This window comes from Oncorhynchus gorbuscha, linkage group LG05 (assembly GCF_021184085.1).
Source record: "Oncorhynchus gorbuscha isolate QuinsamMale2020 ecotype Even-year linkage group LG05, OgorEven_v1.0, whole genome shotgun sequence".
Classification (NCBI taxonomy): Eukaryota; Metazoa; Chordata; class Actinopteri; order Salmoniformes; family Salmonidae; genus Oncorhynchus; species Oncorhynchus gorbuscha.
The window spans coordinates 28,906,472-28,933,422 of NC_060177.1; the positions used below are offsets into that span (position 1 = coordinate 28,906,472).

A 26,951-nucleotide genomic window follows, 5' to 3' on the forward strand; every position below is an offset into this window, starting at 1 on the left:
CCTGGGCTAGCGTGGTTACACGAAGTCTGTGGTTGTGAGGCTGCTTGGACACAGTGGCAAATTCTCTAAAATGACGTTGGAGGCAGCTTATGGTAGAGAATGAACATTAAATGATCTGGCAACAGCTCTGGTGGACATTCTTGTAGTCAGCATGTCAATTGCACACTCCCTCAAAACTTGAACAAGTCTGTGGCATTGGGTTGTGTGACAACACTGCACATTTTAAAGCGGCCTTTTATTGTCTACAGCACAAGGTGCACCTCTGCAATGATCATGCTGTTTATCTTGGCGAAGGAGAGAAATGTTCACTAACAGGAATGTAAACTAATCTATGCACAAAATCTGAGAGAAATAAGCTATTTGTGCGTATGGAAAATGTCAGGACTTTTCAGATCATGAAACATGGCACAAACACTTTACATGTTGCATTTATATTTTTGTCCAGTGCACTTTGTCTCTCTCATGCACGCATTCACACACACACGCACACACACTGAGCACAGAACTTACACAAAACCCTATCAAGGCACATCCTGGGAGAACTCGACTGGCCCATTTTTAAAGCCCTCATGCATAAGCAAGTAGTGCTATATGAATGCTCAATGATTAATTAATAATGTGCTTACAGTATCCCAGGAACCCTGCTGGAGCTCATTATCATAATGTAGGCTCTGAGCAGAGAGACAGGCAGAGCAGGCCCCCGGCACAGGCAGTGTGATGGGCCTCCCTTCCTACCATAATTACCCCCAGAGCCTTTCACACAGAGCCACTAAAAATAAGGGCCTCATCTGCTCTGCTAATGCACACTTCTATTCCTCCAAGAAAATGATAGAGATTTATTTAGTCATATAATTTGGCAGAATTATACCACCAGGCTCTAAGTTAGGCCCTCACTGCCTCTCCTCCATTATCTAAAATCTGTCTCTCCCCTCTCCCTCAGATGCCCTCTCTCTCTCTCTCTCTCTCTCTCTCTCTCTCTCTCTCTCTCTCTCTCTCTCTCTCTCTCTCTCTCTCTCTCTCTCTCTTTCTCTCTCGTTTACTCTCTATCAGTCCGTCTCTACAATAAGTGACTCCAAAGAGGTTTAGCATACATAATATAGAGCCTTCTGTCCTCTCTTAAGCCCATTGGGGCAGCTAGCTAGCCTGATTGTGCTGCATTCTTACTATTTTAACCAGGCTAGTAGCTAGCTCTGTCTCCTCCACTCCTCTTCCTGACAGTGCTGCTTGCTGTCCCAAACAGAGTTGCCAACGATTTTTCAGTGAGAATCTCTATTGGCTCCTTGATTTGTTGCTATAAGTCGCTAGATGACGTTTGGCATTGCCGTGACGACGTCACAACACCAATTGGCCCTGACCCTCCGAGCTGGATGACCATTCCCAGTTGTCTTAAATGCACTGAAGTCGAAAGTGTGACATTTCTGACAAGGGCCCCAGCATTGTCTTACATCAGAGAGTTTAGGTAGGGTTGTGGTGCTGAGTTCATTAGTAGGTCATTTGTGGTGTTAGAATGACGCTGTCTGATATGAGACATTGATGGTTAGAGTTGGTTGTGTTTGTGTCTGTGTTGTGTCTACGTGCACAGGTCCTGGCCCTGCCCAAAATGAGGTAGTGATCGTGGCACCTCCCCAGAATGCCACGGTGGTGCAGGGGCGTCCAGCGGTGATGGAATGCATGGCCCAGGGGGGGCAGCCCAAACCCCTGGTGTCCTGGAGCAGACAGGGTAAGACTCTCAATCCCTCCCATCGGTCCATCTACAGGGGCTCCCGAGTGGCGCAGCGGTCTAAGGCACTGCATCTCAGTGTAGGAGGCGTCACTACAGTACCTGGTTCCAGGCTGTATCACATCCGGCCTTGATTGGGAGTCCCATAGGGCGGTGCACAATTGGCCCAGCATCGTCCAGGCTTGGCTGGGGTAGGCCGTCATTGTAAATTAGAATTTGTTCTTAACTGACTTGCCTTATTAAAGGAAAACATTTAAAATATCAGTGCTAGAGGCGTCACTACAGACCCTGGTTCGATTCCAGGCTGTATCACAACCGGCCGTGATTGGTATCCCATAGGGCAGCGCACAATTGGCCCAGTGTCGTCTGGGTTTGGCCGGGGTAGGCCACCATTTTAAATAATAATTTGTTCTTAATTGACTTGCCTAGTAAAATAAGAAATACAATAAAAATAGGCTCACTGCCAATATCACAACGAGAGGCTGGTCCATACTTTGGTACTAGGCTCCTGTGTTATTCCTGTAATATCTTCATTGTGTTTCATATTTCTACCTTTGCTGACAAAACAACTCTAGTCATCACAGAGGTCTCACAGTGCCACCTAGTGGCTGGATATGCTCATTATACTTTTCTGTGATTGGCATGCAATTGCTAAACTGAGCTGGCATGAAATGCCAAGTGTTGTGTGTGTGCAGCTACAGTGTTTAATTGCGTTAGTTTGGTCTTTTCTGATCTTTTTTTTCTCTGAAATCGCTTGTCTCTTCTCTGTTCCTTTCTGCTCTTTCTCCTGGACACAGACGGGAAGCCCATCGCCACCGACGTGGTTGTCCTGGAAACCAACCTGGTGATCCCCAACACACGGCGTTACCATGCGGGGGTCTACGTCTGCCGTGCCAACAAACCCAAGACCCGCGAGTTTGTCATCGCTGCAGCTGAACTGCACGTGCCAGGTAAGAAAAATAATATGTGAGTGTGAGAATGTGATATAGATTGTATGTTTGGCTTCGGTCTTAGAGCTCTGGTTTTCATGTTTGGCTTCGGTCTTTGAGCTCTGGTTTGTATGTTTGGCTTCGGTCTTAGAGCTCTGGTTTTCATGTTTGGCTTCGGTCTTTGAGCTCTGGTTTTCATGTTTGGCTTCGGTCTTAGAGCTCTGGTTTGTATGTTTGGCTTCGGTCTTAGAGCTCTGGTTTGCATGTTTGGCTTCGGTCTTAAAGTCTTAGAGCTCATGTTTGGTTTGCTCATGTTTGGCATGTTTCGGTCTTAGAGCTCTGGTTTGCATGTTTGGCTTCGGTCTTAGAGCTCTGGTCTTTTGCATGTTTGGCTCTTAGAGCTCTGGTTTGGTCTTAGAGCTCTGGTTTGCATGTTTGGCTTCGGTCTTAGAGCTCTGGTTTGCATGTTTGGCTTCGGTCTTAAAGATCTGGTTTGCATGTTTGGCTTCGGTCTTAAAGATCTGGTTTGCATGTTTGGCTTCGGTCTTAAAGATCTGGTTTGCATGTTTGGCTTCGGTCTTAGAGCTCTGGTTTGTATGTTTGGCTTCGGTCTTAAAGATCTGGTTTGTATGTTTGGTTTCGGTCTTAGAGCTCTGGTTTGCATGTTTGGTTTCGGTCTTAGAGCTCTGGTTTGCATGTTTGGTTTCGGTCTTAGAGCTCTGGTTTGCATGTTTGGTTTCGGTCTTAAAGATCTGGTTTGCATGTTTGGTTTCGGTCTTAGAGCTCTGGTTTGCATGTTTGGTTTCTTAGGTCTTATGTTTGAGCTCTGGTTTGCATGTTTGGTTTCGGTCTTAGAGCTCTGGTTTGCATGTTTGGTTTCGGTCTTAGAGCTCTGGTTTGCATGTTTGGTTCCGGTCTTAAAGATCTGGTTTGCATGTTTGGTTTCGGTCTTAGAGCTCTGGTTTGCATGTTTGGTTTCGGTCTTAGAGCTCTGGTTTGCATGTTTGGTTTCGGTCTTAGAGCTCTGGTTTGCATGTTTGGCTTCGGTCTTAGAGCTCTGGTTTGCATGTTTGGTTTCGGTCTTAGAGCTCTGGTTTACATGTTTGGTTTCGGTCTTAGAGCTCTGGTTTGTATGTTTGGCTTCGGTCTTAGAGCTCTGGTTTGTATGTTTGGCTTCGGTCTTAAAGATCTGGTTTGCATGTTTGGTTTCGGTCTTAGAGCTCTGGTTTGCATGTTTGGCTTCGGTCTTAGAGCTCTGGTTTGTATGTTTGGCTTCGGTCTTAGAGCTCTGGTTTGTATGTTTGGCTTCGGTCTTAAAGATCTGGTTTGCATGTTTGGTTTCGGTCTTAGAGCTCTGGTTTGCATGTTTGGCTTCGGTCTTAGAGCTCTGGTTTGCATGTTTGGCTTCGATCGTACAGCTCTGGTCCTTTTCAGTAAATTGTAATATATGCTGCTGTGAAGGATTTTTTTTTCTTCCTAAGAAGGATGTTTCTCTATTTGCATTCTCCCAGCCCCACCAGTAATCCTCCAGCCCCCAGAGACGGTGTCTCTCTCTCGTGGAAACACAGCCAGGTTTGTGTGTAACAGCTCTGGGGAGCCTCCCCCGGTTCTGCACTGGCTGAAGAATGGCAAGCCTGTCAAGTCTAACGGGCGGGTGAAGACCCAGAGCCCTGGGGTGCTGCTCATCAACCAGCTGGGCCTGGACGACACAGGGTACTACCAGTGCATCGCTGACAACGCTCTGGGGACGGCCTGCGCCACAGCCAAGCTGTCTGTCATTGTGAGAGAGGGTCTACCCAGCCCACCACACCAGCTCTCTGCCATGCCCCAATCAAGCACCACCGCCCTCCTCACCTGGGAACGGCCCGAACACAACAGTGACCAGATTATAGGCTTCTCTGTGCACTACCAGCCCACTTCAGGTGTGTGTGTGTGTGTGTGTGTGTGTGTGTGTGTGTGTGTGTGTGTGTGTGTGTGTGTGTGTGTGTGTGTGTGTGTGTGTGTGTGTGTGTGTGTGTGTGTGTGTGTGTGTGTGTGTGTGTGTGTGTGATGGACAAACCTACAGGCTTGTACGTATGTATAGGCATTAACATGCATAGGTGCCAGGTTCCTTGGTAGCATGGTAGAGAATGACACTGTCAGGTCAGGCTGAGTGTGTCCTGTGCTCCTGGTAAAACACAGAACTTGTGTGGTCCACAGGCTCTGATCACATGGAATACCAGTTTGCTGTGAACAACGACACCACAGAGTACCATGTGAAGGAGCTACTGCCACACACAGCCTATACCTTCTACGTGGTGGCCTACTCCCCCATGGGAGCTAGTCGCCCGTCACGGCCCGTCACCGTGGAGATGCTGGAGGACGGTGAGTAGGCGTGAAGACCACAGACCCGACTCCTCAAAGGAAAATAACAGTGACACGGTTAGATCTAATCCATACAACGGCCTACATGAGTCATTGTACACTTGAGAATAAATAGACTGCACGGCGCAGTCAACTGTAATACGAACTATATTATGCACCAATGACGCACAAAAGTAGATATTGTTGCCCGTCAACCAACTATGTGATTCTACTTGGTTGCTAAGAGCTAATGTAATGAATAAAGTGGTTTAGTAGCCTGCAGAATAGTATGGTTGATGTATGGATACTAAGAGTGTCCTGTACCTGATCTGACATGCTGTACTCCCCTGTGCCCCTCCGGAGAATATGATCGGCTACTTAAGTCACCAGACACTAGATCCAGGGTTAGCTGTAATGACACGTTAATAGCAAGAATGTCCTGCCATGCTCTACCCCACAGTACCCAGTGCCCCTCCACAGCTGTCCCTGCTCAGCACCTCTCCTACAGACATCAGAGTGATGTGGCTGCCCCTGTCCTCCCAGCACAGCAGAGGAGCTGTCACCCGCTACCGCATCGACTACTCCACACTGGAACAGGGTGAGTCGAGCGCCATCTACTGTCACGGAGGCCACAGTACTACACTGCTGTCCTGTGTTATTACAACACTGTCTGGTATTAGAAAGTGGTGGCTACATGTGTTCATGTTTCAGGAAGAACAATTGTGGATTTTAAACATTAACTATTGAAGAGTGACTTAGGGTATAAGCTCAAAGCATAAAGTGTTCTGTTCTATCCATGGTATGCAATGAGTCATCAGGTCTTCCATAATAGAATAATGGATTGTGGTGATAGTGTGCCATGAGTGACCTTGCAACCCATCTTCTTGAATCTAATGTGTGTGTGTTTACTGCAGTGGACAACGTGTTTTCTGTGGAGGTGGGGGGGAATGAGACTCAGCTTACCTTGCGGGAGCTGCAGCCTAACCAGGCCTATCGGCTGCGGATGGCGGCCGGAACGGGAGCAGGCTTTGGTGTGCCGTCAGAGTGGAACCAGCACCACACCCCAGCCCACTTTAACCACAGCATGGGTGAGACCTCTCTGTCTGTCTGTCTGTGTGTGTGTGTCTCACTCTCTCTCTCACACACACACACCCTTCAACTTCAGCATCAATATCCACCACAATAAGTGACCTGACCCGGTATGGTCCTTAACCTTTACCTGGATAAATAATCTCATTGAGAACATGTATAATTCAAGATAGACCTGGGTCCAATCAAGACAGCAGCAGGGGGAACAAAGTTTCAGAAAATTCAAATCAAAAATCACATTTTATACACGTGTTTAGCAGATGTTATTGCGGGTGTCGCGAAATGCTTGTCAGGCATGCAGTAATAACAAGCACACCATAAACAAATGATAGATGTAGTAAAACTCATATATATTATTATTATCCTTGTACATAAGAGCAGCCTCCACTTTCCCATTCTCATACTAGAACTATCATGTTTCAGGAGAAGACTGTCGAAGTAACAAACGTTTATTACTAGAACAGGGGTCAGATAAAACGACAGGTCAAGGGGTAGGCAGAGGTCAGTAATCCAGATCAGAGTCCATAAAGTACAGAACTGCAGGCAGTCATGGGGTCAGGGCAGGCAGAGGTCAGTAATTCAGAGTGGTGTTACAAGGTACAGAACGGCAGGCAGTCATGGGGTCAGGGCAGGCAGAGGTCAGTAATTCAGAGTGGTGTTACAAGGTACGGCAGGCAGTCATGGGGTCAGGGCAGGCAGAGGTCAGTAATTCAGAGTGGTGTTACAAGGTAGAGAACGGCAGGCAGTCATGGGGTCAGGGCAGGCAGAGGTCAGTAATTCAGAGTGGTGTTACAAGGTACAGAACGGCAGGCAGTCATGGGGTCAGGGTAGGCAGAGGTCAGTAATTCAGAGTGGTGTTACAAGGTACAGAACGGCAGGCAGTCATGGGGTCAGGGCAGGCAGAGGTCAGTAATTCAGAGTGGTGTTACAAGGTACAGAACGGCAGGCAGTCATGGGGTCAGGGCAGGCAGAGGTCAGTAATTCAGAGTGGTGTTACAAGGTACAGAACGGCAGGCAGTCATGGGGTCAGGGCAGGCAGAGGTCAGTAATTCAGAGTGGTGTTACAAGGTACAGAACGGCAGGCAGTCATGGGGTCAGGGCAGGCAGAGGTCAGTAATTCAGAGTGGTGTTACAAGGTACAGAACGGCAGGCAGTCATGGGGTCAGGGCAGGCAGAGGTCAGTAATTCAGAGTGGTGTTACAAGGTACAGAACGGCAGGCAGTCATGGGGTCAGGGCAGGCAGAATGGTCAAGAACCGGGAAAACTGGAACGCAGGTAGGCTTGATGAACAAAACAAACTGGCAACAGACAAACAGAACACGGGTTTAAATACACTTGGATTAATGGGGAAAATGGGCAACACCTGGAGGAGGGTGGAGACGAGCACAAAGACGGGTGAAACAGATCAGGGTTTGACAATAACTTAAGTATACTAGCACTGAAAAGAACACTGCGGCCTTCCATTCAAGCTGACTGTTCATGGCTGGGCAGTGTCATGTTGTTGAATACACCTTCACCTACACCTTTGCATCAGCCATACAATTGCTCTCCATTCAGGGGCAAGGCGACATGGCTGACTGTGCCTCTTGCAATGTATGTGTTTGTGTCTGAGGTTCTTGGTAAAGGCAGAAGATCAATTTAGAAGAAATGAGCAGAAATCTATTCCATCCTTTTCTATACAGTGACTAAGCTCTCACGAATGCCATTCATTCACATGAGAGGAAAATCTGTTGATACACACAAGAAGATAATCTTACTGAATTGTCAGTTCATGTGAATAATGGCTGGAATAGAAGACATGGAATGGTATTTGAACACACACAAACCATTTGATACCACTCCATTAATTATCATAAGCTATTACTATAATCCCATCCTCCCCAATTAAGGCGGCACCTGTCCTAGATACAGGTCTATAGAATTATATGATATAATGTTAACGTCATTAGGAGATTGTCAAATTGAGTTTGTACAATAAATCAGTGTCTGGATCTTGTTTTGTTGAATCATGTTATAAAGCTCCAGTAATGTTGTTTCACGCTGGCGCCTTGTTTGCTTTTTCGTCTTTCCCCAGTGATCTTTGCTCCCACAGAGCTGAAGGTTAGGGCCAAAGTGAACTCCCTCCATGTCACATGGCAGCCCCCGCCCAATCACACGCAGATCTCCGGCTACAAGCTCTTTTGCGGGGAGGTGGTTGGTGAGGAGCTGACCAATGGGGAGGCTCATCCTGAGAGGGAGCGGGTGAGGAGGATGGAGGCCCACACCATCAAGCTCCGCAAGAGGGTCAAACATCATGAGGTCTCTAGTCTGGGTGAGTCTGGGATGCTCACATGCCACTGTTGTTTAAATCTCTTCCTACTGGTCCAGGTGATATTATTTGTTTGGAAAAATGTGACTCTTAATAACATGTTTGGACCTCGTGGTCATTATGCCAGGCTTTCTTGTGGTTATGTATAATTTGGTGTGTTTGTGTTGCGATACGTTTCTATATATTTCTCTGTGTGTGCCAGTCCCTGACAGACTATATGAAGTGAAGGTGTGGGCCTTCAATAAGCAGACGGATGGCTATGCTGCAGGATGGAAGGGCAGGACGGAGAAGGCACATGGCAAAGGTGTCTATTCATTCATCTGTGTGTGTGTGTGTGTGTGTGTCAGTGTTAAAGAAAGTCTGTACAATACCAATATTTGTGTATAAACTGGCAGTGTGTTTTTGCAGCGCCCCCTAAGGGGAACCCCCCTCCCCTGCCCCCCAGCAGCATCAAGGCTACAGCCAACAGCTCCACATCCATCTGGCTGCGCTGGGAGAAACCTCGCTTCAGCAACGTCCGCATCATCAACTACACCGTACGCTGCAGCCCGGTTGGCATCAGAAACGCATCGCTGGTCTCCTACTACACCAGGTCAGTCAGGAACCATCCCAAACACAACACATATCCTGGTCTCCTACTACACCAGATCAGTCAGGAACCATCCCAAACACAACACATATCCTGGTCTCCTACTACACCAGGTCAGTCAGGGACCATCCCAAACACAACACATCTCCTGGTCTCCTACTACACCAGGTCAGTCAGGAACCATCCCAAACACAACACATCGCCTGGTCTCCTACTACACCAGGTCAGTCAGGAACCATCCCAAACACAACACATCGCCTGGTCTCCTACTACACCAGGTCAGTCAGGGACCATCCCAAACACAACACATCGCCTAGTCTCCTACTACACCAGGTCAGTCAGGGACCATCCCAAACACAACACATCTCCTGGTCTCCTACTACACCAGGTCAGTCAGGGACCATCCCAAACACAACACATCGCCTGGTCTCCTACTACACCAGGTCAGTCAGGGACCATCCCAAACACAACACATCGCCTAGTCTCCTACTACACCAGGTCAGTCAGGAACCATCCCAAACACAACACATCGCCTAGTCTCCTACTACACCAGGTCAGTCAGGAACCATCCCAAACACAACACATCGCCTAGTCTCCTACTACACCAGGTCAGTCAGGAACCATCCCAAACACAACACATCGCCCGGTCTCCTACTACACCAGGTCAGTCAGGGACCATCCCAAACACAACACATCGCCCGGTCTCCTACTACACCAGGTCAGTCAGGGACCATCCCAAACACAACACATCGCCTAGTCTCCTACTACACCAGGTCAGTCAGGGACCATCCCAAACACAACACATCGCCTAGTCTCCTACTACACCAGGTCAGTCAGGGACCATCCCAAACACAACACATCGCCTAGTCTCCTACTACACCAGATCAGTCAGGGACCACCCCAAACACAACACATCTCCTGGTCTCCTACTATACCAGGTATCCAGCTTCTTTTAGAGGAAAATGGAAGTTCCAAATTCCATTATCTGAAGTTTGATCACATTAAAGAAGCCCTTTTTGTTGAAATGTAATATTTCTTCCAGAATGGCTAAATCGATATTCAGGTTATGAATGAATGGAAGGAAGAACGTGCAAGTTTTCCCATTTGTGATTCATTCGTTCTTTTTTTTTTTCTTCTCCCAAACTGTGTTTTGCAGCTCTGCTCAGGAGATCCTCTTGGGGGCGCTAAAACCCTACACCCGCTATGAGCTGGCTGTGCAGTCCAATGGAGGAGACGTGGTTGGTCCCTTCAGCGGCACCGTGGAGGAGTCCACTCTCACTGACAGTAAGTCTCGCCTGTTCTCATCAGTGTAGTGGACAAATCTGTGCATCCAGTGTAACATAAAGGTGGATGCTTGCGTTCAGTATGCTCTATCGCTCACTTTCACTTCCTCTGTGTGGGTGTTTTTGTATCTGACAGAGGTGTGTAGTTCGTTGGTGTATGTGTGTTTTTGTTTTACTATCCTTGTGGGCACCAGAAGTCCTCGCAAGTACAGTAAAACAAGGAAAATACGGACCAGTGGGGTGATTTTGACGGTCCCCACAGGGAAAAATGCTATTTTAGGCTTAGGGGTTGGGTTTAGGGTTACAATTGGGGTTAGAATTAAGGTTAGGGGTTAGGAGTTAAGGTTAGATTAGTTTTAGGGTTAGGGGTTTGGGGTTACGGTTAGGTAAAGGGTTAAGGCTAGGGTTAGAGAACATGGGATTTTGGATGGGAATCAATGGTCCCCACAAGGATAGCAATACAAAACTGTCTATGTGATAGACTGAGCAAGTGTGATTGAGGCAGGTTAACAGAGAAGGGATTCATCTTTAGGGGCGCGGGGAGATAATTGGCAGGGCCTGTCAATCAGTTCAGCCAAGTGGTGTCAGGGAGGAGCCAGGGACAAGTGCTGTTCTAGGATCAAGTCCTCTCTGTCTTATTCATTATGATCTAAAATGTCAAACTGATCCTAAATCAGCATTGAGACGCTTTGTGAATACTGGCCAGGAGGGGCCAGTCAGCAGGGGATTCATTACCAGGGCAACGAAGTAGGGGTCTTTGGTTTGACACAGCCAGGGTAGCTGCCTGCCGGATCCCATACTACCGCCCTCTGTCACATGAGACCCAGTCCTTGCCCTCAGCCCCCACTTTATGACCAGGTGGCAAGGGCACCTTGTCCCAGAGGGGTGTCACACCTGTCCCAGCCAGCCACACAAAGCCTGTGTGGCCAGCCCGCTGTGGTGCTTTATTTCTGTGGTGTGATTACTGACGATTACTGACGACTGTGTTCCCAGTACCCTCCACCCCCCCAGCGGAGCTACAGCTCAGTGCCTTGGACTCCTCCTCTGTGTTGGTGAACTGGCGCCCGCCTGTGGAGCCCAATGGCATCATCATCAGCTACAGGATCCTATACACCATCAACCTCAGCCAGCCTGAGCACCTGTGGAACAACCTCTCCCAAGATGGTGGGTGGTTGAAGCTGCGGCTGTTGCGAGGAACTGTGTGGGTTCTATAAGTGGATGCAAATGAGACTGTTAATGACTCACACACTTACCTCCCTCTCTCTCTCACTCTCTCTCCCTCCCTCTTAGGGACCATCATGAGTGCTGAGGTAGCAGGGCTGTCTAGTGGGACACAATACTTCTTTAAGATGAGGGCATCCACTGAGGTGGGGGTGGGGCCTTACTCCCCAGTGAAGGATGTGCACACTCCTCCCAGGAAATATGGTGAGTGGGTCTACTGTCTACACATACTGTGATGGTGTGTGTGTCATCACTTACATAAGTATTTCCTCACACACACACACACACACACACACACACACACACACACACACACACACACACACACACACACACACACACACACACACACACACACACACACACACACACACACACACACACACACACACACACACACAGAGTCCTTTAAAGTGGTCAATCCATCCCTGCCAGCGGGAGAGAGAAGCCTGCAGGAGGCTGTCACTTTGGGGAGCCTGTGTCATATCTCTCCTCACTCTCTGGCCTTCTAAGGTGGATATTAAAGGGGTGGCCTCAGCACCCGCTGCACCCAGAGAGCTCTGTGACTCAACTTCATATCTGACTTTGAGAAGCAGAAGAGCTTCGGGTGACACCTTGTCTATAACCACTGTGAAGGGGCCTGTGGCAGAGCGGCTCATTCTATGGCGGCTTGGCAGGGAGAAAGAAAGAAGGATATGTGCACACTGTTGAATACTACTGCAGTTTCATTGGGCTTCTCAAGGAGACCTGCATCAGTCATTATCAATTTGTAGCCCAATTACACTTTGTCCATCAGAGAATAATGAGCACAACAGCTGAACTCCAGCATCTAGAAGCAAGCCAGGCGAGAGCTCCATGCAGAAGAAAAAGGTCACAACATTGGCGCTAGGGGAGTCCATCCTTCTCTGGTAGACAATCTAAGATGACCGAGTAGCAGGTTTATTCTGGTCCTGCTGAGTAGTAAATGCAATGTGATTGTGGGCGGGCGAGAGCGGAGCGAGCACCATCTGTCCTCTCTCCACTCTGCTGCCAGATAGACAGCAATTGCCCGAGCTCAATTAATATCTCCCTCCCTGGAAGTGTGAATTGGTTCCTTCATGGCCCGCTGAAATTGATTGAGCGGTGGTATCCGGCTGTCATCATACTGCATCATCATACACACTATATTATCATTCATCCTCCCACTTACCTTCTGTTCTCTAACTGCGTCCTGTGCTGACAGGTTCAGATACTCATCCAGTATCTCGTCTGTTTTCTCTCCCCGTTTCCTGCATGCCTTCCTGGGCTGTTCTCTATAGAGCTGGACATCCATGCAGTGACTGGCATCATAGTTGGTGTGTGTCTGGGGCTGCTCAGCATGCTCCTTTGTATGTGTGTCAGCTTCCGCAACGGCAAGGCCAGGTAAGAAGAGGCCACCTGAAAGCAAATGACTCTTGTCTGTTTTAGTATGTCTACTTTAGTATGTACGTCTAGGATTTGAGGATCATTAAGCTTTCACTGGCATTGTAAGATTTAAGGGTGTGTGTGTGTGTGTGTGTGTGTGTGTGTGTGTGTGTGTGTGTGTGTGTGTGTGTGTGTGTGTGTGTGTGTGTGTGTGTGTGTGTGTGTGTGTGTGTGTGTGTGTGTGTGTGTGTGTGTGTGTGTGTGTGTGTGTGTGTGTGTGTGTGTGTGAAGCTGCAGCAGCAGAGAGACAGACAGGCAGATGTTGGGGAGTGTGTCCTGAAAGACGGAGCACCACAGATGGCTGCTGCTCTTGGTCTATTATGAAGCTGTGCGGTTAATGAGCAGGACAGAATATGAAACAAAAGTCATATTTCCCTGCATTGGGTTTGGCAGGGAGAGCAGTAAACTGATTTAAATAGAAGTGGAGGATTTGGAGATGTTTAATATAGCTACAGAATCAGGATGATTTTTGTGTGAGACCCAGGGGGGTTTCATGTCTTCATGCTGCACATTTGACATTTCAGATGTGAATCATTTTGAATAATTTTGCATAAATATGGAACTATTATTACTGTCTGTTTTGGTATTTAGCTCGTTTGAATTCCAGTGTGTACTATAGTGAATCCAGCTAGCCATCACAATTTGAGATGGAGTGACAATATTTTGTTCATCCTACTGTTATAGTTGTAATGACTGTCTATGACAATGCATTCCTCATATTTGTTTTTAAAATGATACTTTGCCAACATCCCAATCAGGCCTTCCTTTATCTACTTCCCCAGAGGCAGATGAACTCATGGAGACCATGTCCATGTCTCTTTGTCCAGTATGAAGGAAGTTAGAGGTCATTTCGCGTTAGCACAATGCCTGGAAGTCTATGGTATCTGCTAGCATGTTAGTATATACCTATAAGAGGTTGACCGATTATGATTTTTCCAACGCCAATAACGATTATTGGAGGACCAAAAAAGGCTGATACCGATTAATCGGCCGATTTTAAAACATTTTTTTTTTTTGTAATAATGACAATTACAACAATACTGAATGAACACTTATTTTAACTTAATATAATACATTAATAAAAATCCATTTAGCCTCAAATAAATAATGAAACATGTTCAATTTGGTTTAAATAATGCAAAAACAAAGTGTTGGAGAAGTAAAAGTGCAATATGTGCTGTGTAAAAAAGCTAACGTTTGAGTTCCTTGCTCAGAACATGAGAACATATCAAATCAAATCAAATGTATTTATATAGCCCTTCGTACATCAGCTGATATCTCAAAGTGCTGTACAGAAACCCAGCCTAAAACCCCAAACAGCAAGCAATGCAGGTGTAGAAGCACGGTGGCTAGGAAAAACTCCCTAGAAAGGCCAAAACCTAGGAAGAAACCTAGAGAGGAACCAGGCTATGTGGTGTGGCCAGTCCTCTTCTGGCTGTGCCGGGTGGAGATTATAACAGAACATGGCCAAGATGTTCAAATGTTCATAAATGACCAGCATGGTCGAATAATAACAAGGCAGAACAGTTGAAACTGGAGCAGCAGCACAGTCAGGTGGACTGGGGACAGCAAGGAGTCATCATGTCAGGTCGTCCTGGGGCACGGTCCTTGGGCTCAGGTCCTCCGAGAGAGAGAAAGAAAGAGAGAATTAGAGAGAGCATATGAAAGTTGGTGGTTCCTTTTAACATGAGACTTCAATATTTCAAGGTAAGAGGTTTTAGGTTGTAGTTCATTTAGTATTCATAGGACTATTTCTCTCTATACCATTTGTATTTCATTAACCTTTGACTATTGGATGTTCTTATAGGCACTTTAGTATTGCCAGTGTAACAGTATAGCTTCCGTTCCACTCCTCCTCGCCCCTACCTAGGCTCGAACCAGGAACACATCGACAACAGCCACACTCGAAGCAGCATTACCCATCGCTCCACAAAAGCCGCAGCCCTTGCAGAGCAAGGGGAATAACTACTCCAAGTCTCAGAGCGAGTGATGTTTGAAACGCTATTAGCGCACACCCAGCTAACTAGCTAGCCATTTCACATCGGTTACACCAGCCTAATCTCGGGAGTTAATAGGCTTGAAGTCATAAACATCGCTGTGCTTGCGAAGAGCTGCTGGCAAAACACACGAAAGTGCTGTTGAAAGCTTACGAGCCTGCTGCTGCCTACCACCAGTCAGTCAGACTGCTCTATCAAATCATAGACTTAATTATAACATAACACACAGAAATATGGTCGAATCCGGAAACTATCATCTCGAAAACAGAACGTTTTGTCTTTCAGTGAAATACGGAACCATTCTGTATTTTATCTAACGGGGTGGCATCCCTAAGTGTAAATATTCTTGTTACATTGTACAACCTTCAATGTTATGTCATATTTACGTAATATTCTGGCAAATTAGTTCGCAATGAGCCAGGCGGCCAAACTGTTGCATAACAACTACTCTGCGTGCAATGAACGCAAGAGAAGTGACACAATTTCACCTGGTTAATATTGCCTGCTAACCTGGATTTCTTTTAGCAAAATATGCAGGTTTACAAATATATACTTCTGTGTATTGATTTTAAGAAAGGCATTGTTGTTTATGGTTAGGTACAGTCGCCCAACGATTGTGCTTTTTTCTCAAAATGCGCTTTTGTTAAATCATCCCCCAGGGTTGCATCGATTATATGCAACGCAGGACACGCTAGATAAACTAGTAATATCATCAACCATGTGTAGTTAACTAGTGATTATGATTGATTGTTTGTTTTTTATAAGATAAGTTTAATGCTAGCTAGCAACTTACCTTGGATTCTACTGCATTTGCGTAACAGGCAGGCTCCTCGTGGAGTGCAATGACAGACAGGTGGTTAGTGTTGGACTAGTAACCGTAAGGTTGTAGCTCAGTTGGTAGAGCATGGCGCTTGTAATGCCAGGGTAGTGGGTTCGATCCCCGGGACCACCCATACGTAGAATGTATGCACACATGACTGTAAGTCGCTTTAGTTAAAAGCGTCTGCTAAATGGCATATATTAAGATTGAAGTACATAGGTGACAAAGTAAAAATCTGTCGTTCTGCCCCTGAACAAGGCAGTTAAAATACTATAAAATTTAAACTTTCATTAAATCACACATGTAAGACACTCAATTAAAGCTACACTCATTGTGAATCCAGCCAACATGTCAGATTTTTTAAATATTTTTCGGCGAAAGCATAAGAAGCTATTATCTGATAGCCTGCACCATCTGCACCAGCAGTAAACATAGGAGTTAGCATATTTCAACCCTGCAGGCGCTACACAAAACTCTGAAATAAAATAAACTTATAAACTTTACCAAAATATTTCAAACTACTTTTGTAATACAACTTTAGGTATTTTTAAACGTTAATAATCAATCAAATTGTAGACGGGGCAATCTGTGTTCAATACAGGACTGAAAACAAACCAGCGCTGCTTTTCACGTCTTGTGCAACTCACAAAAGTGTTACCCAGTTCCGAGTTGTGCTACTTCTTCATTGCACAAAGGAATAACCTCAAGCAAATTCCAACGACTGGTGACATCCAGTGGAAGCGGTAGGAACTGAAAACAGGTTCCTATGAAATGTCCCTTGGCAATGACAACTCGGGGAACAGAGAGGGGGGGGGGGATTCTGAACAGTTAGTCCTCTGGGTTTTGCCTGCTACATAAGTTCTGTTATACTCATAGACATGATTCAAACAGTTTTAGAAACTTCAGAGTATTTTCTATCAAAATCTGTGAATAATATGCATATCTTATATTCTTGGTATGAGTAGCAGGAAGATGAAATTGGGCACGCTATTTATCCAAAAGTGAAAATTCTGCCCCTAGCCTCAAGAGGTTCTGACTTACCTAGTTAAATAAAGGTGTAAAAAAATCGGCATCCAAAAATACCGATTTCCAATTGTTATGAAAACTTTAAATCGTCCCTAATTAATCGGCCATTCCGATTAATCAGTCGACCTCTAATACCTATAGACTTCCAGGCATCGCACTAATATTAGTTAGCATTGGCTCGCGAAACTACCTCCAACTTCCTTCGTACTGGAAGCGGAGACATACAAATGGTTTCCACGAGTTCATTTGACTCTGGTGAAGTCAATAAAGGGCTTCATTGGAAAAATCCAAACGTTTTCCTATAAAAACCACAATTGTTAATGATCATCCTTGTTTTTATACTGTGCTTTGAGGTTAAACCATGTGCAGTGACATAACTCTAATCCTTAATCTGTGTCCCTCCTCTGTGCTGTGTAACCAGAGAGGTGTCTGGAGGGCTGGACTCCACTGCTCTGCCCCCACAGTACCATCATGGGTGTCGGTCTGTGCCCACCATGGTGCCAGAATGCAGTGATTGCCATGAGCTAGAGACCCTGATGCCCCTGGGCAGCCTGGACCATGAACATGACTGCGCCCAACCCCTCACAGAGCCAACTGAGGAGCAGAGCCTCATGGGTAATGTAGGAATAGGGGACGAAGCCCTAGGAGCTGAGCTCATGGTGAGTAGTCAGGACACTAGATACTACACTAGAAACAACTACAAATATAGTACTTTTCAAGGTTACTTGTTGAGTCGTGTTTTTCTTCTGACCGTGTCATTCTCCAGGCTGCTTGGAATGGGTCAGTTAGTCGTAATTGGGCCAACCGGATCACCAAATATAGGGATACCATCACAGAGGACTCTCTAACGCTCAACAATGGAACTTTGGACATGGCCACCACAGAGAATGGCAAGGTGTGTGTGTGTACAAGAATAAGAGGTAGATGGGGTAGAAAGTGGTTTGTGTGTGTGTGTGTGTGTGTGTGTGCAAGCATGCGTCTAGAAGAGCAGTAAGAGCTGGTTTAGAGGTAGAGTGGTGTGTGTGTGTGTGTGTGTGTGTGTGTGTGTGTGTGTGTGTGTGTGTGTGTGTGTGTGTGTGTGTGTGTGTGTGTGTGTGTGTGTGTGTGTGTGTGTGTGTGTGTGTGTGTGTGTGTGTGTGTGTGTGTGTGTGTGTGTACAAGAATAAGAGGTAGATGGGGTAGAAAGTGGTTTGTGTGTGCAAGCATGCGTCTAGAAGAGCAGTAAGAGCTGGTTTAGAGGTAGAGTGGTTTGTGTGAGAGCTGAACAGGAAGTAATGAAACAGTGAACGAGGTGTCAGGATGACGTATAGCTAATTAGAATGTGACACTGGCTGAAAGCTGAATGAGCCGCTTGATCATGCATCTGATAAATGAATTACTCTGCCACTGTTAAGGCACTCTCATACCCTTCAAAAGTGTAGGAGGGGAAAGCTATAATTAATCTATAATGAATCCCTCGTTTATTTTGCAGTCACACCTCATTCCACCACTGCTCTATTTTACTGGTGACATTTCAGTCGCATTCTCAGTGATTTAATTTAGAGAATGGTATGCAGTTCAGAAAGCTGGATAGCATAGCAAGAAATAATGACTGTGTTATAATTGCATTATGGCTGCCTTTCCGTTATGATTGACACCACTGGTGTAAGGTCATTTACAGTTGTATGTTAATACAGAACAACAGGAGTACAAACACACTGCCTTGTAGGACTCCACTGTTACATGGGCTGACTGTATGAAATTAAATAATTACATTTCTGCTAACTGTGTGTGGTGTGTTTCAGGGCAACCCCGAGGACCAACTGGACTCCTCCCTGTGCAGTAGTAACCAGGTGGAGGCAGAGGTCATAGTTCACTCTGAGCTGAACGACCTGGAGAAGGAGCAGCAGGAGGCACAGAGTGATACGGAAGAGGACTCTCAGGCCACCAGGGGGTCTTCACTGTCCGAGGCAGCTTACTCCCCAGTCAGACAGCCTGCCCAGGCCCCTTTACACCCAAAGGGGACACAACATCCAGGGGAGCCAGTGAGACAGCTTGCCCAGGCACCACAACACCCAAGGGAGCCAGTCAGTCAGGCTGCCCAGGCACCACAACGTCTATCACCAGGGGAGGAGTCCCTACATACACAACCCCTGCCCAAGGTCCCATCCGGCCCTGTCCTGGAGCCAGTGTCCAATCACAATGGGCAGCCAGAGGGCATTGTTGGGGGCATGGTGGGCGTGGCAGCACAGCTGACTGTAGATGTGGGGCGGCACCCGGAAATGGGGCTCACCAACGGCTTCCACTCCACCAAGCCCCTGCGGCCAGGGCAGGAGACCCTGGGGAACGGGGACTCCAGACACTGTCCCCCTCCCCCGGCCCCCTCTCCTTTCGTCAGCGCCGGCCTTGTCCACTCTAACTCAGCAGTGCACAGCTACCTGTGCCCTTAGCAAGAGGAACAAACCCCCACCCAAAGACCAACTGGACTTATTTCTTTTTCTCATTCATGATGAATCAAATGTTTTGTTTTTTAAAGCACCTCAGTATCTGATTTTCTTCTTCCTGGCTCAGTTTTATAGGTACTTTGAATCCATTGTTTTATATGTGTATATATACAGTATATATTTTTTAGTGCTAGTATGTATGGGTATTCATTTTGTTGCATAGCAGCAGTATGTTAGTCTGGCCTTAATCTGTACTTTGCTACAGGCTCCTATTACAGACGTACGATGACGGAATCATAGTGTAGAAAGCAGGATATTCCTTTTTTCATAAGCCTTGACCTGTTGGACTCTTAGAATGAGCGTGGCCATGTGGTACTTCAAGACCTACCTTTGGTCAGCTGATGGTGGTGGAGAGGCTCTTGATTCAGCACCATGGATGAAGATAGAGCAGAACCGTGACCATGTGGCCCTTTCACTCTCACTCTGGCTCCTTTCAAATGACTGAGCTGTTCCTATTGGCTGTTCCACTGTATGGATGCTGCCTGCCCCAGCACCAGGAAAGAAGCCTTATATTTAGACACAGAGTGCAGACCTGTCTCTCTCTCTCTCTCTCTCTCTCTCTCTCTCTCTCTCTCTCTCTCTCTCTCTCTCTCTCTCTCTCTCTCTCTCTCTCTCTCTCTCTCTCTCTCTCTCCAACCTCCTGCTGTCTCAGGATCCACACACACATTCCCTGAATGGAGCTTGGGGGTCTCAGGTGCCTAATATTTTAAGAGCATTTTTAACCTCTGTATATTTATATAGATGATTATATTCAATAAAAATAGGACAAATATGTTGAAAAGGGAAAATAAATGAGGCAATTGAAGATAATTTGAAGGAACCGCATACAGTACATGTAGTTGATATAGGTGGCATTATTTTGGGGGGGAGGACTAGATGAGATGTGCAGGTGTATGACAAAATAACACATCTTATAGCAGCGGTCTCCTGGTTTTGCTCCCAGTCAACAGCACTACCTCATTTCTTTACAGGGTGGTTTGTTGGGGATTTTAATAGTGTCATGCAGATAGGTGCATCTTTTAGAATCTGTTTTTTAACTGTTTAATTCATAGCCTTCAATACTTTCAGGAATCATTTCCTGTCCCCTTCTTTCTGTATACATCGATGCGTATTCCCTACAGGAAATGACACATATGGTACATAACGGCCTGTCTCAGATCTCTGTTTATTGCCCTTTTCCCCTTTATCAGTTGTTCCATTAGATTTGGGTTTACAACTGTCGTCACATCTACTTTGGACCGGAAAAGATAAACATTTTTAATTGACCAATTACCACAAATCACTTTTCAACTTAGGTAAATAATGCAGCATTTTAGTTACCAGGCCTAATATATGGTAGCTTGTTACTAGACCTACTACATATGAACAAGGCTCCGTCAGGAGGCCTCACTCACCCTTTGTGATGCCATCTCACTCATCCTTTCTCAGCTGTGTCTAAGCTCCTCCCTCTGCAGGTGAGGGGGATGGAAATATCATAGAGAAATAGACCTAGAAACCACTTATATTTCCTGTCTTTCTTTGTACTTTTGACTCTCGCCAGCCTGAGGTTTTTCACAATATCACATGTAAAGTCTACACCCCTTTGAACTTTTTTCAAAGTTTTTTGCGTTACAAAGTGGAATTAAAATGGATTTAATTGACATTTTTATATACTCTGTAATTTTAAAGTGGAAGATAATTATTATTATTTTTTTAAGATTCATGAAGAAAAAAAAACTTTATAACTTGTTAGGTAAGTATTCACCCTCCTGAGTCAATACATGTTAGAATTACCTCAGTCTTCTTGGGTAATCTCATAAATGCTTTGCACATCTGGATTGCACAATATTTTCCCATTATTCTTTAAACAATTCTTCAAGCTCTGTCAAGGTGTTGGGGATAATGGCTAGACAGCAATGTTCAAGTCTTGCTCAACAAATTCACACAGATTTAAGTCAAAACTGTAACTTGGTTCTCAGGAACATGCACTGTCTTCTTGGTAAGCAACACCAGTGTAGATTTGGCTTTGTGTTTTAGGTTATTGTCCTGCTCAAAGGTGAATTCCTCTCCAGGTGTCTGGTGTAAAGCAGACTGAAGCAGGGTTTCCTCTAAGAATTTTCCAGTGCTTAGCCCAGTCTTTTCTTTTCATCCCGAAAACTCCCCCGTCTTTGCCGATGTCAAACATACCCATACCATGATGCAGCCACCACCATGCTGGAAAATAAGAAGGCAGTAACTCTGTGATGTGTTGGATTTGCCCAAAACATAATGCTTTGCATTTAGGCCAAAAGGTGTATTCATTTGCTGTTTCGTTTTTGTTGTTGCAATATTACTTTAGTGCCTTGTTGCATACATATGCATGTTTTGGAATATTTGTCATCTGTATATTTGTATTCTCTTTTAACTCTGTCATTTAGGTCATTATTGTCGAGTCACTACAATCTTGTTGATCCATCCTCCGTTTTCTCCCATTACAGCCATTGAATTCTGTAACTGTTTCAAAATCACCATGGTGACATCCCTAAGCCGTTTCCATCCTGTCCTGCAGCTCAGTTCAGAAGGACGACTGCATTTTTGATGTCTCTGGGTGGTATAATACATCACCCACATCGTTATTATTAACTTGACGATGCTTAAAGAGATATTCGATCTCTGATTTGTTATTGTTACCCATCTACCAATCACTGCCCTTCTTTGAGGCTGTCCAAAAGCATACCTGGTCTTGTAGTTGAATCTGTGCTTAAAATTCAATAGTTGACTGAGGGACCTTAGATGTTGTATGTATGGTGGACAGAGGAAGGGTTAGTCGTTCAGTTCAATCGCTATTATTTCACACAGTCCATGTAACTTATGTGATTTCTTCAGCCAAATGTTACTTCTGAACTACTTTAGGCTTGCCAAACAAAGGGGTGAATACTTGTGCAAGAGCTATATTTCAGTCATTTCAGTTTTATTAATTTGTAAACATGTGTAGAATGTCCTTTGAACTTTCACCTTATGGAGTATTTTGTGTAGATCAGTGACAAAGAATATACAATTAAATTGACTTCAATCCCACTTTGTAACGCAACATAATGTGAAGAAAAGTAAGAGGCGGTGTAGACATTACATTACATTACATTACATTGCATTACATTACATTGGCACTGTACATTTTACCCTCATGTTTTCATTTCTTTCTTTATAGCATTTTTAAACAAGCATCTTTATTATTTTATTGAGCATAATGCATGCTTACATTTCTTATACTTACTTTGTGTACCCTAACAAAATATGTATTGAAAATTGTCTCTCCACACAAGGACAATAATATCTCGTCATACTTTGTCTAAATTAGAGTACGCCCATATCAAAGACTATACAGGTATAATGGGCCCGTTGTAAACGTGGCCTAAGACATTGAGTCTTATGGTCTGTCAGATGAATGAGGACTCAGTTAGTCCAGATAGGTGCTAGAGCTCAGAGGCATATAGAAGAGTCTCATAACTAAAGCATTCCAGTTGTATACTTTGAACAGACCTCACTCAGGATCAGGCATGCTCAAACTTTATCGAAGCAAAATAATGTCCATTTTGTGTTGTCATCTTACAACCCATACATTCTCAGTTTCGCACGCTACATGCTCCTGTTCTGCCTTTTTTTCTCTCAAGACTAATCCTTCTGGTCTAAGAGATCAGCACTTTGCTCCTCTACAGCATGATCATCAGGAAAATGTTCTCAGTCTATACAATTAGTCCAGTCATTATCGATACAAAAGTCCTTTTGGATATGGATCGTTGTGCTCTGACTAACTCACTCAGGTTTATTTAGTCAGTTAGATTTGAATGAAAGGTGTCCACCCAATGCATGATTTAATAGGACTGTAATACAGTATAACTACCAATATCCATTTTAGACTGAGTGAAGCTGTGAGAAGGTGACTGTTGACAGTTCATTTGAATCTCACAGGCGTACAGTATGTATTGTATCTTTGTAACATTACAGAAGTTGTTACATGTTCTTTACTCACATTTCTACTGAAGCGTCTGTTTTTAACATACATTGTTACATTGTAGTGTCAATGTCAGCTCTGTTTCAAACTCTTACTGGAGGGGCACCTATTGCAGCGTCTTTGTGTGGTCTGTTGAAAACAGAGCCAACGTTGAAGACATAACAACGCCTCCGGCGTGAAGAATGTGTGCTCTCACTGAAGCGGTCCAGTTGGTTCTTTTGACTGTTTCCTTCTAACCACATTTCTTGCAGTACATCGTGTTCCTTACTGTAAGAGTCATTTGCCCAGAGTAAGCCGATGCGATGCTCAATGTAGTAATATCTTGCTCTAATCTGATCAAATATGCACATTAGTTCAATAACGGGATCCTCTCTTTTTTTTATCGAAATTTTATCACAGGAATACCTCATTTTTGTTGGTTACTTGTTAATTTAATGAAGATCATTATGAATAATGGAAATTATGTTTATAAGAATCCTTTTGTGGGATGATGTAATACAGCAGATCTCAGCTGGAAATATCACTTGTTGCAGTGGATTTCTTTTCGATTCTAAGAATAAACCCTTGAGTGGTGAGTGGGTGCAGGGCAGGGGTTGGGGGGGTGTGAGGAGAGGCATGAAGGCAGGGAGCTAAGGGGAGGAGGGTGAAGTTAGGGAAAGTAGTGAAGGGAAACACGTGTGATATCAGTGCCAAGAAGAGTGGAGTTGTGGAGCGGTGATTGACTGTTGAAGAGGAACGTCTACCTTTCTGTAGAATACTGGTCTTTACTGTTCTCTACTCAGGTGGCCTGTCTTTGCATAAAACTGTAGAGGACTTGCCAGCACGTACAGTATACCCGACTCTGAAGCATGTCATTAGTTGTCAAACAAAGCTTCACCACTTGTAATCCTGAAAAACACTAAAAAAATGCTGATACACAGATTTGTATAGAAGTTTCTGCTAAATGGCATATTTTATTTAGCTTTTAGTTTTTGTATAAAAAAAAATGAATCAATGTATTCTGGCTCTGTGTCCTCTGGTGCTTTGTGGTGAGCTACCTTGTCCAGTGATGTCACATTTGTGCATTCTTCTTCTACTTCTTAACCAGCTAAACTGCTTTATCCTGAATGTCCAATCATAGAGAACCTGGTATTGTGCCACCAGCAGAACTCAGTCTTTTTTTACAGTACATTATTTTCATTGTGTCGTATGTATGCAACCTCTTTCACTTCAAACTCACTCGCGATATCAACTCTTGTTGTTGGAGCACTTCTTGTGAATTAGCACTTCTATTATCTTCATATGTGTATGTGTGCAGTGTCTTGAAAAAGCGTTTGCATTGTGAAAGTAGGAATAACATGTTGGCGGCGGTATCGCTGCGTGAGAGAGGCAGTAGAGGGTGTCTATGAGTGAGTCGGTGCTACATTACGTACGTCCGGGCAGTGCTCTGATGCTCACCTCTCCCTCTTACACAGTGTGTCGTCACAGCCATCCTCGCTGATTAACACACCTGTCCATCACTACACATGGCCCCTTCCCTGTTGGCATCGGCTTTGCACAGGCGATATGTCGTCCCCTTTTTATGCATTCTAGCATTGTTTTATTAATGAATTCTTATGGGAGTTGGGGCCATGGCAACTTCAGACGGTCAGTGTCAAGAAGTGCAATTTAACTTGGTCTTAAAAAATTGGAGGATGTTTGGAGCCAAGGTCGACTCAAGTGTTGGCGATAAATCCCTGATGAAACCTTAAGTGTAGGAGATGGCTGTAACGTATACTCTGAGTGTACAAAACATTAGGATCAAGTTCCTAATATTGAGTTGCACCCCTTTCGGCCAGATGCCCTTTGGCTGGTGGACCATTCTTGATACACACAGGAAACTGTTGAGCGTGGAAAACCCCAGCAGCATTGCAGTTTTTGACACACTCAAACCAGTGTGCCTCACACCTACTACCATAGCCCTTTCTAAGGCACTTAAGTCTTTTTGTCTTGCCCATTCACCCTCTGAATGGCACACATACACAATCCATGTCTCAATTGTCTCAAGGCTTAAAATGCATTCTTTAACCTGTCTCCTCCCCTTCAGCAACACTGATTGAAGTGGATTTAACAAGTGACATCAATAAGGGATCATAGCTTTCACCTGGATTCACCTGGTCAGTCTAACTCATGTTCCAAAAGTTTTGTATACTCTGTGTACATATGGTTGGCCAAAGTTGTGGACATGGATGAGAAGTAATCTTGTTTTTTTTAACGTTTATCCACACTGTGTTACCATCAGTGAACTTGTCAAACTCACAGCAACTCAAGATGTCTGAGAAAACTACTGTTGTGTAAATAAAACATCTTAATAAAGAGATGATGATAACTGAGCAAAGATGTCTGAGCAAACTACTGTTGTGTAAATAAAACATCTTAATAAAGAGATGATGATAACTGAGCAAAGATGTCTGACTGTTTGTAACCCTTCTTTGACCTCCTGATAATCTTTAGTCTTGATGTTTCATTAATATTACAGTCACCCATGAACAACCATGTATGGATACTTATGGACATGGAGAGCAGTGCCTTGCCTGTTCTTGGTTCTCTGTTCTCTGTGTTACCTGGTGTCAGTGCCCAGCTAGCACATAAGATCAGGTGTGGCGAGGCCAACACACCTGAACACACTTAACAAGATGGAGGATAGAGAGAGTTGTGTTGACGTGAGAACGGAATGTGTACGTTTTTAAAAAACTTTAGAAGAAACTTTCAACTTCACTGTTTTCTTTTGGCTTTTATGGAAAGTTCTCAATGTTCTGAGAACATGACTTTAAATGCAGCCATGAGGAAACTTGCAGAAAACGTTGTACTGAAATTACCACAGAAGAACGTTGTTTCTTAAGGTTCTCTGAACATTCTGAGGACATTACTTTAAATAGAACCATGAGGAAACCTGTAGGAAATGTTATGTTGATGTACTGAAATTCCCACAGAAGAAAATTGTTGAACTATTTGAGAAAATTCACAATGTCAAACCAGTTGGAAAACGTTCATAGAACATCATCAAACATTAAATGTAACCACGTTTGAACTTTTAGGGAAACGTTCTGTTAAAGTAATGAAATACCAAGAAAATAACTTTTTTGTCAAGTTCCTCAAATGTGCTGAGAATGTTCCAAAACCAAGCAAATATCCTGCACCTTTCACAAAATGTTGTAGGAAGGTTGTATGCAAAATAACCATAGGACAACCACGCTCTCACCCATCTCTAAGAAACATGTGTTTCTCAGAACGTTAAGGAGTGCATGTTTCCTTTGAAATGGGGTCTGTTTGTATAGACTAAATTGAACAGCTTTGTATGAGTTAATAAAAAACATGGCATGTTAACTCCATCCTGGTGGTGCAGTGGATTCATTCCATGGATAGAAAACAGAAGATCATGGGTTAGAATCTCACGGATGCTGTGCCACAATAAAGAAGAAATGTGTTTGCATGATGAAGCAAATGAATTTCCGTGTGTCCTAGCTGTGCTTGGAGTTGAAAACAGTTAACCTAAACTAGTAGTGATGTAAAAAAGTCTTATTGAAACAGGAAGTTATTCATAGACCTCAAAATAACCTCAAATGCCCACATTTAGAGAACGTTCCCAGAACATTATTTCATTAACTTCAAATAACCTTTCATTTATGCTCTCAGAACATTAATAAAGCAAGTGGTTTTACTGGTCAGGAAATGTATGGCTTCATTCCCAGAACCAATGGGAAACCAAAAA

At 44.6% G+C, this 26,951-nt stretch overlaps 1 protein-coding gene across 1 annotated transcript in view; it reads left to right on the forward strand.

Moving 5' to 3' along the window:
• Window positions 1–25,640, forward strand: part of LOC124035791 (immunoglobulin superfamily DCC subclass member 4-like) — a 70,325-nt gene extending 44,685 nt beyond the window's left edge. The window contains exons 5-20 of the mRNA XM_046349524.1: window positions 1,583–1,720; window positions 2,518–2,670; window positions 4,161–4,571; window positions 4,849–5,013; window positions 5,453–5,590; window positions 5,907–6,080; window positions 8,156–8,392; window positions 8,592–8,693; window positions 8,798–8,981; window positions 10,135–10,262; window positions 11,255–11,425; window positions 11,552–11,686; window positions 12,781–12,883; window positions 17,190–17,427; window positions 17,535–17,663; window positions 18,553–25,640. Of these exons, the coding sequence (XP_046205480.1) occupies window positions 1,583–1,720; window positions 2,518–2,670; window positions 4,161–4,571; window positions 4,849–5,013; window positions 5,453–5,590; window positions 5,907–6,080; window positions 8,156–8,392; window positions 8,592–8,693; window positions 8,798–8,981; window positions 10,135–10,262; window positions 11,255–11,425; window positions 11,552–11,686; window positions 12,781–12,883; window positions 17,190–17,427; window positions 17,535–17,663; window positions 18,553–19,197 (3,251 nt within the window). The 3' untranslated portion in view covers window positions 19,198–25,640. The remainder of the gene's footprint in view (window positions 1–1,582; window positions 1,721–2,517; window positions 2,671–4,160; window positions 4,572–4,848; window positions 5,014–5,452; window positions 5,591–5,906; window positions 6,081–8,155; window positions 8,393–8,591; window positions 8,694–8,797; window positions 8,982–10,134; window positions 10,263–11,254; window positions 11,426–11,551; window positions 11,687–12,780; window positions 12,884–17,189; window positions 17,428–17,534; window positions 17,664–18,552) is intronic.
• Window positions 25,641–26,951: the final 1,311 nt, after the last annotated feature.